The sequence below is a fragment of the Nesoenas mayeri genome, assembly GCF_963082525.1.
Source record: "Nesoenas mayeri genome assembly, chromosome: 11".
In the NCBI taxonomy this organism is placed as follows: domain Eukaryota; kingdom Metazoa; phylum Chordata; class Aves; order Columbiformes; family Columbidae; genus Nesoenas; species Nesoenas mayeri.
Window position 1 is genome coordinate 13,694,778 of NC_137563.1, and position 15,329 is coordinate 13,710,106.

Sequence of the window (15,329 nt, forward strand, 5' to 3'; positions counted from 1 at the left end):
CTTGATTCCTACCGGCCACTCTCCTCCACACGGTGCTCAGAAAACTGGGGCTGCAGATGGACTCAGCCCCAGCAGCAGTCAGGAAATGCCCTGTTCTATTTAGTCTTCACAAAAATCCACTAGCAACAGGTTAATAACTGGATATAAGCCTCCTGAATAAATGAAGATGTATTTTCAGCTCCCTACACATCTCCTTTTTCCTATCTTTAACATACATGGAGGCTTTAAAAATAAATTTAGATCCTTTGGTATAATTCTATACTACTTTGAAAATATTTGTACCAAAGGTGGTTATTTGCCTATTTGCAGGTAGGTTAAAATGGAATCTTCTCACAAGCTCCTGAGACTCATTTCCATCCTTGGGCCAGTTTTTTCAAGTACAATTTTAACATTTGTGTCAAAAAACCCTACATGTGCGACAGAGTATGCTCCAGATCAGTAGCACACTGCTAATGTGATTTGAAACAGTATCTTGAGCTCCACTGAAAATTTGATTCTAATGGGCATCATCTAATTAGGTAGTGGGATAGGTAAAGTTCCAATGATAAAGAACTTACCATAATCCATATAAAAGCAGTTTATTTAAAAGGAAGCTGACAACAGAGGAAATATGACCTGCAGGGACAAAAATGGACCTTTAAAATAATTCCAGAGCTAAAGCATTACCATAAACAGCTAGGTAGGCCCAGGAAGAACAGACTCAGGAGGAGCCCCAGCAAAGCCATTGGAGAACAGATGTGCAAGTATTCCAAGGCAACACATCTCAAGTGTTTACATCAATAGTAGGATATCTCCTACATATTCAAAGCACATAGCAGAAATGTTATGACCTGTCAGGAACTGTAATCACTTGGTTATATACTCCGCATTATATATCAAGGTGATCTTTTATATTGGGTATTTAAACGCTGCAGTCGCCAGAATGAAACTGCTGTCTTTCTAGCACTGTATGTTTTCTAAGCAGGAGGTGCTGCTTCATTATGATAGAAGTAACAAAGGTGCTCAGATTGCTTAAAATGCCATTTGCTAGCAGTAGCACTACAGAAAAAAGGACGGTATAGAAAATCTTATATCCCTTCAGATCCCCAAGCTGTGCAGCACTGAATGGGCCTCTGATCCACACGCAGATCCTGCCTATGTAAGGGTCACTCCATTTTGGTCATTTGAACTATTGTAGGATTTTCTTACAAAAACCCAAATCTGTTCATCATTTCTACTGTCAAGCAGAAAGGATGTTCACATGAGAACTTCTTGCTGCACTTTCAGATAAAGGCAAGGACACACGAGTGGCGTAATGGCCGGCACTGAGCGGGAGCTGCCTGAAGGCTTCTCTGCTGTGGTTACCCGGCCAAGTTCCTGCAGCCCGGGAAAAAGCACAGCACAACCCAGGGACAGCACTGCACACGCCTGGGCATGTTCAGGTTGTTGACTGTTACGTACATCACTGACTCCTCAATGTGCAACAGTTTCCTGGTCTGGATGATTACAGGTAACTATTAGAAACACTATGCAGATGAAACTTTTTACACGGAACACTACGTTTGCAAGTTTTATTGCACTCCCTTAAAAGCATTATTCAGAAACATCTTAAGTGCATAGTCAGGTCACTGTTCATTTCTTAAATATAGAATTGCTTTCCAGAGTTATTCCACAATTTGTAAGTCTCACTACACATTTTTCTTGTATTTCCTCTCTATATCCAAGCTTAACTCACACATCAGAGAAGGCCTAGATAATTGAAAGTTTTCTGTCAAATGAACTTGATGATCATCAAATATTATGCTTGAACTTTACCTGAGTGAAAGCAGCCACGCTACACAGTCAGATCCGGTTAGGTTTACTCAGCTCTCCATCCTTGATGCACATGCTGACCAAGGGAGGTTGAAAGGAAGCTCCGGAGGTCACCTCATTCATCCACCCCACCTCTAATGCGTTGGGTTCAGATTGAGCTTCCAGCTCTTGGGTATAGGAGAGCAGCTTTCTCAGAGGCAATTTATTCTCTGAACACCTAATAATGCAGGGCTCCTTTCTCTGGAGAAGACAGTGATATCAATTGCCAGAGACTGTACTGACTATGTGAACCACTGGCTAATTCAACACAGCAATCCTTATGACCCTAGGAGGGGAGGTACCAGCTGCATTCACACATGCAGATTTATATTTCTGAAGATGTAGAAGTATTTCTAAGCAGCGATTTAGAATTCACTCTGGATGTCTTTATTAAACACATAAACATTTAGTCATTTTGAAAACTACAAAGCTCATGACTTCAACATTTTGAGGTAGTTATTTTGGTAATGCATTTAGTTCCAACATGTCTTTCTTGTTTGTGCATTTCAATTCAGTCAGATTTGTTTGCTCTCATGGCCCTTTATATTAACCATTAAGACCAATTTTTTCCAGTCTACATCTGAGAGGTTTCAATGAAAACCCATTATTACTTCAGATGAACTATCAGTTTCTAAAATAGCCTTTTATATGCACAAAATTATATTCTACCTCATTCCTTGGGAGTTTTTATTTTCATTTCTTTACGACTGTGGAACCTGGAGAATGCATGTCTGCTAATTGTTCACAGAGAACCCTTTTTAGAGCACGTTAACTTAGAATCCAGTGGGATATATTAATAGCATACACTCGAATGTCATGTTAAAAATAAACTTGTCTTTCTGATGCTTTCATTCATGCTGCCTTATTTATGTCTCCCTGATGATTCTTCTCTGTTGATGAACCTGAAGCGATTTTGTGCTACCATCAAATTTGCCACCTGCCAGCTCATCTCAGCACCTCTGTAGTCTGGGATGGAGTCTGTTAACCAGTGCTATCTTTTTGGCATGAAAACCTAAATAGTTATCCTCACCCTCATTTTCTCATAGCCAGTTTCTGTTCTGTGGCAATACTTTTCCATCACGTTCACATAAACTGTGCTTGGAATGCTGCCGGGTTTATATACAATTTTACAACCCAAATAAAGGACTCTGTAGATCAAAAGAGCTTTTTTTTTCCTCCTTTATGGCAGCAAGCCAAGCTGCATCATAACACTACCTTGTAAGCACGGTGTACTGGTGTCAAAAAGCAAAACCAGCCAAGCACCGCCACAGTGGATGGCCATTCCAGCAACGGGATGTTGGATGGCACAACGGTGAGAGCCACCACCCAGACCCAAAGACTTGGTGCAGCACCCACACCGGGACATCTGCAGCACAGAGGAGCTGCACGTGATGACAACTCCGACCAGCAGGACTATCACCAGTGCATTCTGAAGAACAGCTTTGACCAAAATGTTATTTTAAGGTTTGATTGTAAATTTGAACTGTCAGGTTCAACTGTAAGATTCAGCTGCTTTTATCCCGCAAATGTACCAGTATCACCACACAACTACTTTCCACTTAAAAGGGACACCTATGGAATATAAAGTGAATGGTCAGGAGCCCATTACCACCAGTTTCTCTTGGAATTGCTCTGGGAGCACAGAGTGCCCAAGGCATCCCGGCCGGAACACCCACCTTCCTGCCAGCTCCGTGCCTGTGACTGGGCTCAGCACCGGCAGCAGAGACCCCTCTTCACACAAACTAGAAAGCTCTGTATTTTAGGCCAACCTTAATGCATATTTTCCATATAAGGAAAAAACCTCCAGAAGTCATTTTAATAAAAAATGTTTTTATTGTTTTTGAAAACATTTAAAAAACAATTTTTGAGCACTTTCAATAAAAAAAATAACTGAAATGCTACTGCAATATTCAACTACTGTAGTTTCAGCAGTACAACAGACAACAAAACACCGGGGAAGAGGGGAGAAACTGGATTTCCTGCACTAAATGAAAACGTGGAACAGGGATTTCTCTTTCCTTACGGTGCAGTAAATAAAGCACAGTATAGTACAAGACTATTATATGAACCTCAGATGCACTGCACAAGAAACGCTTTCCTTCTTTTCAGTTCAGAAGTCAGTGCTTATTGCAATTATTTGCAAATTATTTACTTCATGAATTCTTCTCATGATAAAATGATGCAAAAATGTTTTTCAACACCAGAACAATAAAAAATAATCCAAGAAAAGAACATATTCAACAATAACTAAGCTGAATTAGTTAACATAAAAAAGTAAATAACTTGTGAATAACTATGCTCACCTGGTTAACACTGAACCAGTTTCAATACAGCAAAAGAATAAAAAAAATAAAAGTGGTTACAGGAATATATCTAGTACTGTACAAGATTAAGTCATTAACACTCATGCACGTTTTGTGATCATGTATTAACATGGTGAAGCAAACTAAACTTAATTTTTCCTGCTGTAATATTCTCATGTAAGAGAATAAGAAATAGAAATATCTCATTGAGATCAATGCACATTGCTACATAAGACAATTTCACCTGTCACTTTTAATGACATTTGCCTTTTAATAATGAAACACATTAAAAAGGTTTTGTTTGTTTTGCTTTTTAAAGTTGTTTTTTAATCTGTGGGCCGTATTTGTTGCATTTATCCTAAGGAATGTGCCTGCCACAGGTTCAACAGAATTTTAGTGCAATATATGAACCCAGAAAGTTTGCTGGACTAACCAACCAAATTTAAAGTGTTTGCTGCAATACTGTACACAGGGTACAAATTCACTAGTTTGTATACTTTAGCAAAAACTGCTATCAAAATAATTTATTTATCACCTTAGTAGGAAGCCAATAATGTAAACAAGGGGTCAGAACTGTCGCAAATTCTTAGTTTTGGAGTATCTGACACAGACAGGCTTCCATTTGCTAGAATCACAGAGTTTTCCTTTGGGTATTGCATACTTTGGTGTGCAGTAGTGCTCTGTCTCAATGTATAGTAAAGAACTCCGCTAGTGCCAAGGTCAGGGACCTAATCTCATCAATTGTAACACCAACACACATACACCTCTAAAATAATACATCCCAATCTACAAAGCTGTGCCTGTGCCCTGGATTTTACTTGAAACAATCCCTATTGAATTTAACACTTCTTAAATTAAACACATTTTTGCTTTAAATCCACTGATTATAGAATATTTCCGCTAATTAAGTCACACATTAGGCCCAGTGTAATGCTTGTATTTAAAAATTCTTATTTTAAACGCACTTCTATAACCTTTGGTGACGGCTGCATAATTCAGAACGCATCAGCTTCAAATCTACTCTTGCTTTTCTGAGAAATGTTCTTAAAAAACTTAGTGAAGTCAAGGAAAAGCTGATTTCCCGCAAGCCCACGTCAGTGTGAGTGAGCTGGAGGAGAGGCCAGCGCGTCACGCAGATGCACAGGCTGCCAAAGCACACGTGTGGCTTCTCCCCGTCCTCAGCCCTCTCCACCCCAAGGCAGGGGTCACCTCTTCACAGATGTGCTGCCACTTCACACAGGGGCAAAGAAAGAAAAAAGAAAACAAGAAAAAGAACAAAGAAAAAAATAAAAAAGTTAAAAAGATAAAATTTAAAAAAAAAAAAGAAAAAGAAAAAAGAGGCACTGAGTGTCTCTGAGAACCAGTGAAGTCAGAAGGGTCAGAGGACATTCAGCACATCTCTGGCAAAAGGCCACAGGCAGGGACAAAACTCAAGCCCTGCCTTCAGCAACTTCAGTCTACAAGAGGAATGGTTCAAGCCTTACCAACAGACACCTGGCAAGGTAACAAGCAGAAGGCTATCAGGCAGATTTTAATTTCCTCCCATTTCCTTAACAAAACCTTAAACGGACACTTGGTCTTACATGATGCAAAGTACACCATTGCACATCCACGTGCTTCAAGGAGGGATTAGAACTCTCCCAGTTTGTTCCTAACAAAGCAGCAAAACTTCCGATGCAAGCACAGTGAAGTCAGGCCCCATAAGGTGCTAGAGCTTGGCACAACTGCTTGTCCCTGCAGAAGAGGCCACAGCGTGGTGGTGAATTTGGGCAAGAGCAAGAGAAGCCATGGTACACCAGCACCTCAGTGCCAATGCAGCAGCACAGGTTGAATCAGCACCGCCAAAAAAGTTGATCAGTACTGGGATCTCAAGTCATTAGCAAAAACTGAAGAAACGGAAGACCACCAAGACACTTAAACATGAATCACCCGAAAAATCTGAGCATCTTCCCCTTAAGTAAATCTAGGGGGACATATTGTGCCTACCCCTCACAAATTCATGTCTGCTCCTTCAAAGAGGTGATGCAAGAGAAGAAAATGTTTTCTGCTGTTTTACGTTCTGCGTCAGTTCACAGGAGAAATAATCAATCTCATACTAAGCCTAAGGGATGGTATTTTAGCATCCTCAGTGCAGTACTTCATTTGTATAAGCTGGCCTCTGCAAGTCCTCTTTCCAGTGTCAGGGCCATGGCCGGTTCAGTACCTCTCATTTTTCACCATTAGAGAGATCCATGCCATGCCAATAAAACAAAAAGTCTTTTTTGGTTCAAGTGAACTAGTGAGGCAGAAGTCTAAATCTCATTTTCCAGAGGGGCAGCTAAGGACTTCTAAAAAGCTTAGATGCACCAATCCTGTCCAATCACTTTGAAAATGGAATTCAGGCTTCTAAAACAGTAAGTACTTTTAAAAGAAGTTTTACCGAAAGAAAGATCACATGTCTTACTGCGTATCAGTAAAGTGCCTGGCAGTATTATGGCTCTATACAAAACATATTTAGTTCAATCACATTTTCTAATATTTTAATCTTTTGTTTGAGAGCGAGCAAGAAATACAGAAAGGCTCAACCTAGTGAAATACAGAAAATAACATCTTCCCATACCCTCCACTAGGTTAGGAAAGAGCAAACTTAAAAAATTAATCTTGAAAAATAGTATTTTAATGAGCTCCAGCAGCTCTTCTATTTAAAAAAAGAGAGGGAAAATACCACGTTCCTCCTCTAGCATTGATAAATAATTAAACAGTACCTATCACTTTAAAATAGGGTGTTATGCCTAGATTAAATCTCAGTGCTCAAAATCTTTTCGTATGAATTCTACTTAATATAAAAACATTGAAGTGAGAACTAAAATATCAAGTATGCCATGAATATTAATGGCTAAAATAACTACATAGATTTATTTCTCTTACATAAAAAATTTAGTGCATCTTCCTTTTTCCTTGATCATTCCTGTTAGTTTTTCCTCTCTCTGCATTTTGGTAGAGATGTCAATGGCACCACTGCTACAGAGGCTTCCCCAGCTCCCACCGAGCAGTGCTCACAACAGCTACGCAACACTCGGGCACCTGCACGTCACCTGGGTCACTGGTACCCACTCCCCACCACCCACCTGGCTGCACACACCCTGCATTCCCAACCTCAATGACAAAGGTCAGTAAGGATCAGCTACGAAGAAGTAACGAGCAACACAATGTACGGAAAGCCTACTAATGAGCTTAAACCCTCCCAAAGCCTCAGCCATAGCTGTCTCTGCTGGCTGGCTGTCAACCACTTCGTTATTTGCTACAGTAAGAAATGTCAAGTGGGAAACACTAGAAAATTCAAAGTTTAATACTGGCTCTTTGATAGCCCATCACCTTCAGAGATTTGTCTAAAATTGGTAAGACTGCATCTTCCCTGCTGAAGAATGAGCAACGGATACAGCAAACTTTTTTTAAAATGCCACAATACATAGCAAGTGTTTCTGCTGCGGGAGGCACTTCCATTAAGACAAATACAATACGTCTGTCTTTTAGATACAGTGTGCTACATACATATTATAAAACAAGATTAACCCAACATTTCAACAGCATTCCTTGCTCTCCATCCACTCAAAACCTGATGTAGTCATTGAGTTAATGGATTCATTGCAGATTTGTTGAAACAAGGGGTCGTTTTTTAATTCCTCCAGTGTAGCATCATCGTCTTGTCCCTGCTGACGACCTGGATCAAACAGTAGATTTGTGTCTAAAGTGTTCAGATCGTTAATGCTGCCTGAGAGCTCGGAAGACAACCTGATGTCGCTGGGAAAGACAGATGCAACGTTATTGAGATCTGATGCCACCTGATTCACCAGCTGCTGGTTTGTTGGCAGACTGTCCTCCCCTAAAAGGTCTTTTACAGTGCTGCTAAAATCTAATTGCTGCTCTCCGATGTCTGATTGTGCTTGGTTATCTCCAGAAGAAAAACTGATCTGATCGGTGCTGCTGTTTTTTGTGAGGTAATTTGGTGTTTGGAATTCATAAACTGAAGTGCTGGAATTGATCATATTTTGTGGGTTGGCACTAGGAAAAGCAGCGGATGTCTCCAAAATCTGAGTGAGATTCATCCTGGCTGTGTAATTTGAGGGCATGTTGTTCACTCCCAAACCTCTCACTGCATCATCGCTATCAGAATCAAGTTTGTTTAACAACACATTGGTGATTTTTTTAGTGTTTGTTTGTTTCTGAAGAGACGGGAAGGCCGTCTGCATCATCACAGTCAATGGGACCGACTGGCTTCTTTGTGCTATGTTATTGGCACTGGTGTCTGCATGGATATTAGCAAATACATTGTGAACTTCAGGAGTCACTGGACTTCCAAAAGGTGTCAGGTTAGAGCGTGGTATATTTGAAACAGGGTAGACAGTGCTTCCACTGAGATTACGCTGGCGATGGACAGCAGGGCTCACGCTCCGGCACCTCAGACTGTTGTTGAGAGAGGAACCGGTTCCTTTGTTGTCCAAAGGAGCAGGAACAGCAAAGCCCTCTTGCTTGGTGGTGCTACTGACAGGGGCTGCCTGGTGCTGCACTGGCGAAACCGGAGTCACGCGGCCAAAGTGAGTATCGTGGTGGCGCGGCTGAGACTGGTAAGACTGGCCAGGAACGGCAAAAGCGTGAGGTTTCCTGAAGCGGTCTTCCATCAGCTCCTGATAGCTCGTCAGGATGCCGTGGTTTGCAACTGATGAATTGCTGACTCCACTGTAGCCGTTATTCATCCACTCAAGCTTGGTTTTGTCGGGATGGGTAGCCATAGGCCGCTGCATCGGCTTCACGGGGCTACTGGATATAATGCTGGCATCGTGGTAAGCCATGCTGGAGCTGATGGGAGTAAACGCAAAGGGGTTTCGGCATTCCACGGGACTCGGAGGGACGCTGCTGCTGCAGTTGGAATGCGGTGTGCCGATGGGTGTGTGCCGGCTGCTCCCTAGAGCACTGTCCACGGGAGTCGTCTGAGCCAGCCTCGAGCAAGGGCTCTCTCGGGACATGTTCTGAGACCCAGCAATCATTTCAGAGGTGGGCGTTGGAGTTGGGGTGGGGGTGGGAGTTGGGGTGGGGGTGGGAGTTGGGGTGTGAATCGGAGTGCTGTTGTTATGGATCGAATGGTAAAAGTGCACGCTGCTTGGATGAGATGACACGGGAGCTCCTTGAGCTGCAGTCTGACTCTGAAGCGCCATTCCTAGACAACCACCATAAGGATGAGAATTATTCATGGACATTTGCTCCTCCATGAGCACCAGCTCCTCCACAATGCTATCCTGGGTAAGGTCGTCATCAAATGAAAAGAAGTTTTCGTTTGACTGAGGGACTGTATGTTCAAATTCTTTCAGCTCAGACTGCAGAGGTAACTGATTTGAAGACTGTGCTTGTATCTGAGCCAAGGAGGAGTCCTGGATCTGGCTCTGTAACTGCTGGCTGTAGGCATCCTGCTGTATATCTTCGCAGTGCACTGGCTGCCACGCCGATTCCTGTAAGTCGCCGGAGTGCCCTGCAATTGCCATCACGCTGAGATCCTGCTGCTCACAATTCACAGATGCAAAGTCGGAGGTTTTGGTGATATGGTGCCATGTACTTGGGTTAAAGCTGCCATCAGATTTTGAATCACTTTCTATGATAAACATGTTTCCTTCCAATTTTACTTTTATGTCTGGAGATGGTACTGATGCAAGCTCCTGTTCTAAAGTAGAATCACTGGTATTTAAATCGGTGCTCACGGAAAGGTCTGTTGCCAAGTTTGCTGCAGCTGCAGAAGGTACAGGTATTGTGCTGGAAACTTGAGCAAGTGTTGCTGTATTGTCACTGTTAGCTAATGATCCAACCTTCGGAGACTTCTTAACGCCGTTTGCTTTTTGACTCTCCACAACATTACCAGCTGAAAGCTGCTCCACCAGTGGTTTCTTTACAGGTGGTACCTGGGAATCCTGAAGTGTAGAAGGTTGTCGCTTTCTTGGACTTTTAGTGCATGTTTTGTCTTTAATCATAGACTCACCAGTAGGAGGTGAACCGATGCTGGTGCTGGACAAGTTTTGATTGGCAACTGAGAGCTTTAGAGTGCTTTGATTATTGCCTACTGAAGAAACTGGCGGGATCTCATTAGATTGTGTTTTATATTTGGTTCCTGCTTCTTCAGCTCCCTGATCACAGCCCTTAACTGGTTTCACCTCCACAACATCATCAGCTGAAACCTTCAAGGTTGCAACCTCAAAATTAATTAGTTGAGCAGGAGGCAGGTCAGGGGTTGCCTTTAGGGACTTAGACACCTCAGAGCTCTCTTGGCCCTGTACTGAGTTCTCATCCAGCAATACTTCTGGTTCCATTTTGATCTTGACTGCAGGTGTAGCTACAACAGTGCTAGGCTTGGATCCTGGAGACTGAAGCGAAACAGCAGATCCATTTTTGATCTGTGGACCAGTCCTCCCTTCTTCCACTGCTCCTGCATTACTGCTAGCTGAAGGCGTCTGCTTGACGGGCACACTACTGCTGCTTGGGGCTAGAGATATTGCTGTCATTTTTACCACATTTAAGGAATTTACATGTGGAGCTGGCACAACAGTCTTGATTGGGCTACTGGTAAAGAGCACCGTCGTGGGAGAGCGGATGGTGAGAGCACTGGTATTTGCTGGCTTCGGTAAGATCTGTGGGTAGCGATGCCGGGCAGAGCGGTCACCAACTGGACTGGCAGGAACGTTCTGGGGAGTCTTTGGTGACTGCTTGACTGATTGCATGTGCTGGGTGACCACCTGAACGTTGAGCGGCAGGACCTTGCTATCAGACGATCCCATAGGACTTGGAGATGTCACCAACTGCCTGGTCCTTGGCACCTGTCGAGAGAAAAAGCGTGGTGATGAAGCAAGGAAGTCCCCAACATCCACAGACCACTTCATCTCCCAGCATTTCAAAGGTGAAAGACAACACAGCTCAATACACCAAAGCTCATGAGTGTCAGTTTGAAACAAAACAAGCTCTTCAACTATATACAAGACTATTTCTAGTTGTCTGCCTAAGGACTGATAGACAGATATGTGGCCTCAGTGTTTAAGGCATGAGGCACTGGTCTTTGCACTAGTCTGCTCTTCTGCTAATGAAAGGGTCGTTCTCATACAGTCCTTTATGGCATGGGACAAAAAGACAGACATACAAAGGTTAAAGAGGAAAGGATGTGATCAAAACACTGCTCATTGTTAATGCTTCAAAAGTGAGTTTAATACAAACCCACTATCAGGCAGAAATACTGGCTTACCTATCAAAATGGACAACACAACTAATATCTTGGAAACAAATTATCTCCCCACCCCAGTTTTGTATGGCCTGAAAGACAAAGATGTTCCATGCTACCGACTCATCCAAAACCAAAATTGCTGCTTCTGCTAAATGCACTGGGCCAATGAAATGCAATTTAGATTCTATAACAGGGGCTCAGTGACCCACACAACTGGTGTCAGCTCTCCCATCTGGTTAAACTCCATCTCAAGAGCAATTATTCCCAATATAACCTTCATTATTGCTAGCTGAAATCCCACTAACAATGACTTCAAATATGAATTCAGAGTATGCTCCGTGATCAGTATTCTGCTGCCTCTGTATCGATGCTGTAACTCACGTGGTATAACAGAGTCAGTGGGACAGAGAAGCATCAAGGGACTCAGTCCTTTGAATGGAAACAGTTCTTCTATCCCACTGACACCGCTGCTTTGTTACTGTCAATTTGAAACCCTTTCATAAGGTGGTTTCTCTATAGAATTGCTGGAGAACATTACCGGTATTGGGCTGGGGACAGCTGCCACAACAATGCCAATAGGTGGAGGAGACAGAATTGCAGGACTTCCATTAGATATACTGGTCACGCCGTTGGTTGCAGTGCTTTCTGTTTTCTTTGCTGGAGAGTCTCCTGGCAAAGGAGATTGCAGTTTCTGTTCTTGCTGCTTCTTCTGAATTTTACGCTGCAGCTGCTGCTTGGCATCAACAGGAGATGGCAGAGTTTTCACTTGCGGTTGAAAGGAATTACTTTCAGCAGTAGGTATAAAAGCTGAGGGCTGGGGGATCCCTTTTATTCCTGAATGCAAAAGAAGAACAAACTATAACCACACATACCCTGTCTGCTGTAGTGACACTTCTGTATCTAACCACACAGAATTCACGGTAGGCGTCTCGACAGCTATCCTGGGACTACCTCCTCCATGACGTCCTCCCATCCACTTCCTGCTCAAATCTATTCAGTGTTTCAGTTTATGTGCATATCTGTGGCAAAAACTATCTGTTAGACAAGCTGGCATTAGCTGCTACAACACCATGTACTGGCATCTCATTTCTAGTAATCTCAAATTGCAACTTTTATGTCAACAAAATCGGAAAACCAACGCATTTCATTTAACTGACAGTAGAGGGCAGTGCATGTTTTAGATAAACCTTTAAAACTCATCATCTACTGTGTTTTTGTTTTGTTGTCAATGTCTAAGGAAGCTTTTAAATAGAAAAATCTTTCTAGAAAGCTGTGCGTCTGTATCACACAGGAGCAGCTCTGAGCAGATGATATCATCTAATGGCCAAGGCATTAAACACAATGCATATATCAGAATGGATCACCACTGGTGTGTGATTCAGGGCTAATGGTGAAAGAAGGGCAAGAAGAGAAGTCTTCAGGGAAAAAGGAAAAAAAAAAAGAGGAGGAAAAGGTGAAAAAACAATGGAAATTAGAATGGAAGAATGTTGTTTCTGGCGATAATGCCTCTGGTGATCACAAGCAAGTGGTGCTTCCAGGGAGAACAACAGGGGGTTAGTCTCATGTGTGCAGCTGCTACCCATTTCCCTTACAAAAATCACATCACATTTATGATCCTTCCTTAATAGCAGTCAAGAGGATTAGCATGCTCTACAGTGACCAACTAACCCAGTTGATCTGCTCATCTAAAAATGCTTCAACACCATTTCATTTACACTTTGCTCACAGTTTTAAAAATAACTCTGAATTACAAATTAATCCACACAATTTTAGGGCAAGTATGTATTTGTTTTTTGATACCCAGTACGTGCTTAGGAACTGTGGTCTGGGAGCCCACCCACAGTCTGCGTGTACCATGAGCGCTTGAACATCCCAACATGTCTCCCCTTTCACAATTCCTTCTTCACAGAGCAGTGAAATGCCCAAATATATTGCAGTTACTGGAAAACAAGTCATCTATGTGGGCCGAATACTGAAGGCAAGTAATATTTATGAGAAAAAAAAAATTAAACAAATTTTTATTTGAGGGTAAAATTTTGCTTTTTCCTCTGTTAATGCTCAGTTAAGACACTGTGGTTCCTTGTGATAAAGAGGAATGGGAATATTTTATTTGAACCTCTCCTGAAATGACTATCCGAGCCATAGAGGCATGCACTGGAAACAACTACCCTTTTCCTTAAGGAAACCACCTTCTCTTGAAGGAAGGCGGAGGAGCTGCACGAGTTGAAGGGCTGTCCATACACCCAGCGTTCCTTCCAGCAGCACGGTAAGCAGAACCAACGAAGCCCAGCGACAACAGGTAAGAAAGGGACAAAACATGCCACTGCCACCCATCAGTTCCAAGTTGCAACAAAGGAAAGAGAGCTGGAAGGAGAGGGAACGTGATCCAAAAGGGCATCGCCCCAACCTACAGCCTTGACAACCAGTTTCCATTTGAAATCACTTGTCTCAAGTCAAGAGATTTGCCTTGACCCAAATGTACATTGCTTGACAGTCCTGGGCAGGACTTGCCGGAGGGAAGTCTCAGCAGCATGTTGTGCACCTGCACCTCCCTCCTCATCTTCATTTTCATAATTTACTTCATTCACAGCCACAAAAAAACACTTTAAAGGATCGACTGATTTTGACCATGAAGAGGGAAACAAAGAAAACAAAAGAAGATGAAAATCCACATCCAACGTAGTCTTTCCTACAGACTGTATAAAACAGGAATTCATCTGGTGCAGCCAACTACAAAATAACTCTTTAACTCAACCCTTACTGAAGATTTGAAATTGAGTGCTGGAATCTCAGTCACATGACTGCCCCCGGAGGAGGCTCCTCCTGTCCCTCTCAATGCCCCTCAAGCCCTTACTTCTAATGTGATCAATAGCAACAGCAGCTGACTTGCTTGGACTACCGAACACTGATCAAACATCTGAGGAAAATTTGCATCTGACCTGTCAGAAATGCCTACACAAAAATCTTCTCTTGAGAGAAAATTAAGACAGACAATTGTTTCCAAATTAGGGCAAGTTATCAGACAGAAACACAGCTACACCAGCAGTTTGTCTACAAACCAGCACTGTACCGGCACCAAAATCCCGATCTAGCAAAGTACATAAATTCAGCACAACTACACACATGCCTTGAAGTGCTTTAAAGGACCAGGGTCCTCACTGGAGGAGTGGGAGGAACACAAACTAAATCTAACACAAACTAAAACTGCTTATTTTCAGATCTCTTTACCTAGACTCCCAATAAGAAAAGTAATTTGCAGCAATGTGGCTTAAAATAAATGTGTACTCAACACCCAGAGTCAGTGTTTAAAGCCTGCCCTGAAGAGGAGCGCTTCCTCAAACCGAGATGTTATTATTCTTCAAAAAAAGATCCCTTATGTAATCCATTCAGCATTAAGTTGTCTCATTACCTGCTGGTGCCCCTGCCATTACTGTTAAAGCTGCCATTGACTTGGTACCGATATAGTGACTTTTTACAAGGAAACGAGCCAATTCCAAGACCGTATCAAAAGGCTGGCTCAGCACTTTCTGGGCCCATTCACAAACTAGCCGGCAGGCCGCAGGGACGACTTCCTCATCAGCACTTTGCAGCTGCCCAGCCGGCTCTGCCCCGTCCAACTAAAACAAACAAACAGCGGAGGAAAGGTTACTTTAATTATTAAGGGTCATTAAGGCTTGAAAACAACAATTGAGAGCAAATGATGATCAGAAACACAAAAAGTTCAGCAACTATGTTCACAGACTTTCAATAAATTGACAGAATGAAATCATAACATCAATATCCTTCAACAGGAAATGTCTTCAGGTTAATCTACTGGTTGTTTCCAAAGGCATTATATGGAGCTGACATTTCTGGGAGAAAATCTCTGAAAATATCCTAACATCTGGACCACCACCAATAGATGCTTCTTGCAGGCAGAGTCTTGTCAACTCAGCAGCCACTGTTAGGCAGGAACTGCTGCT

General features: G+C 42.6%; 1 protein-coding gene across 1 annotated transcript in view; it reads right to left on the bottom strand.

Annotated features, from left to right (window-relative positions):
- Positions 1-3,672: 3,672 nt before the first annotated feature.
- Positions 3,673-15,329, bottom strand: part of RFX7 (regulatory factor X7) — a 51,986-nt gene continuing 40,329 nt past the window's right edge. Inside the window, exons 7-9 of the mRNA XM_080350864.1 lie at positions 14,777-14,984; positions 11,906-12,201; positions 3,673-10,969 (exon numbers count right to left, since the gene is read on the bottom strand). Of these exons, the coding sequence (XP_080206990.1) occupies positions 7,694-10,969; positions 11,906-12,201; positions 14,777-14,984 (3,780 nt within the window). The 3' untranslated portion in view covers positions 3,673-7,693. The remainder of the gene's footprint in view (positions 10,970-11,905; positions 12,202-14,776; positions 14,985-15,329) is intronic.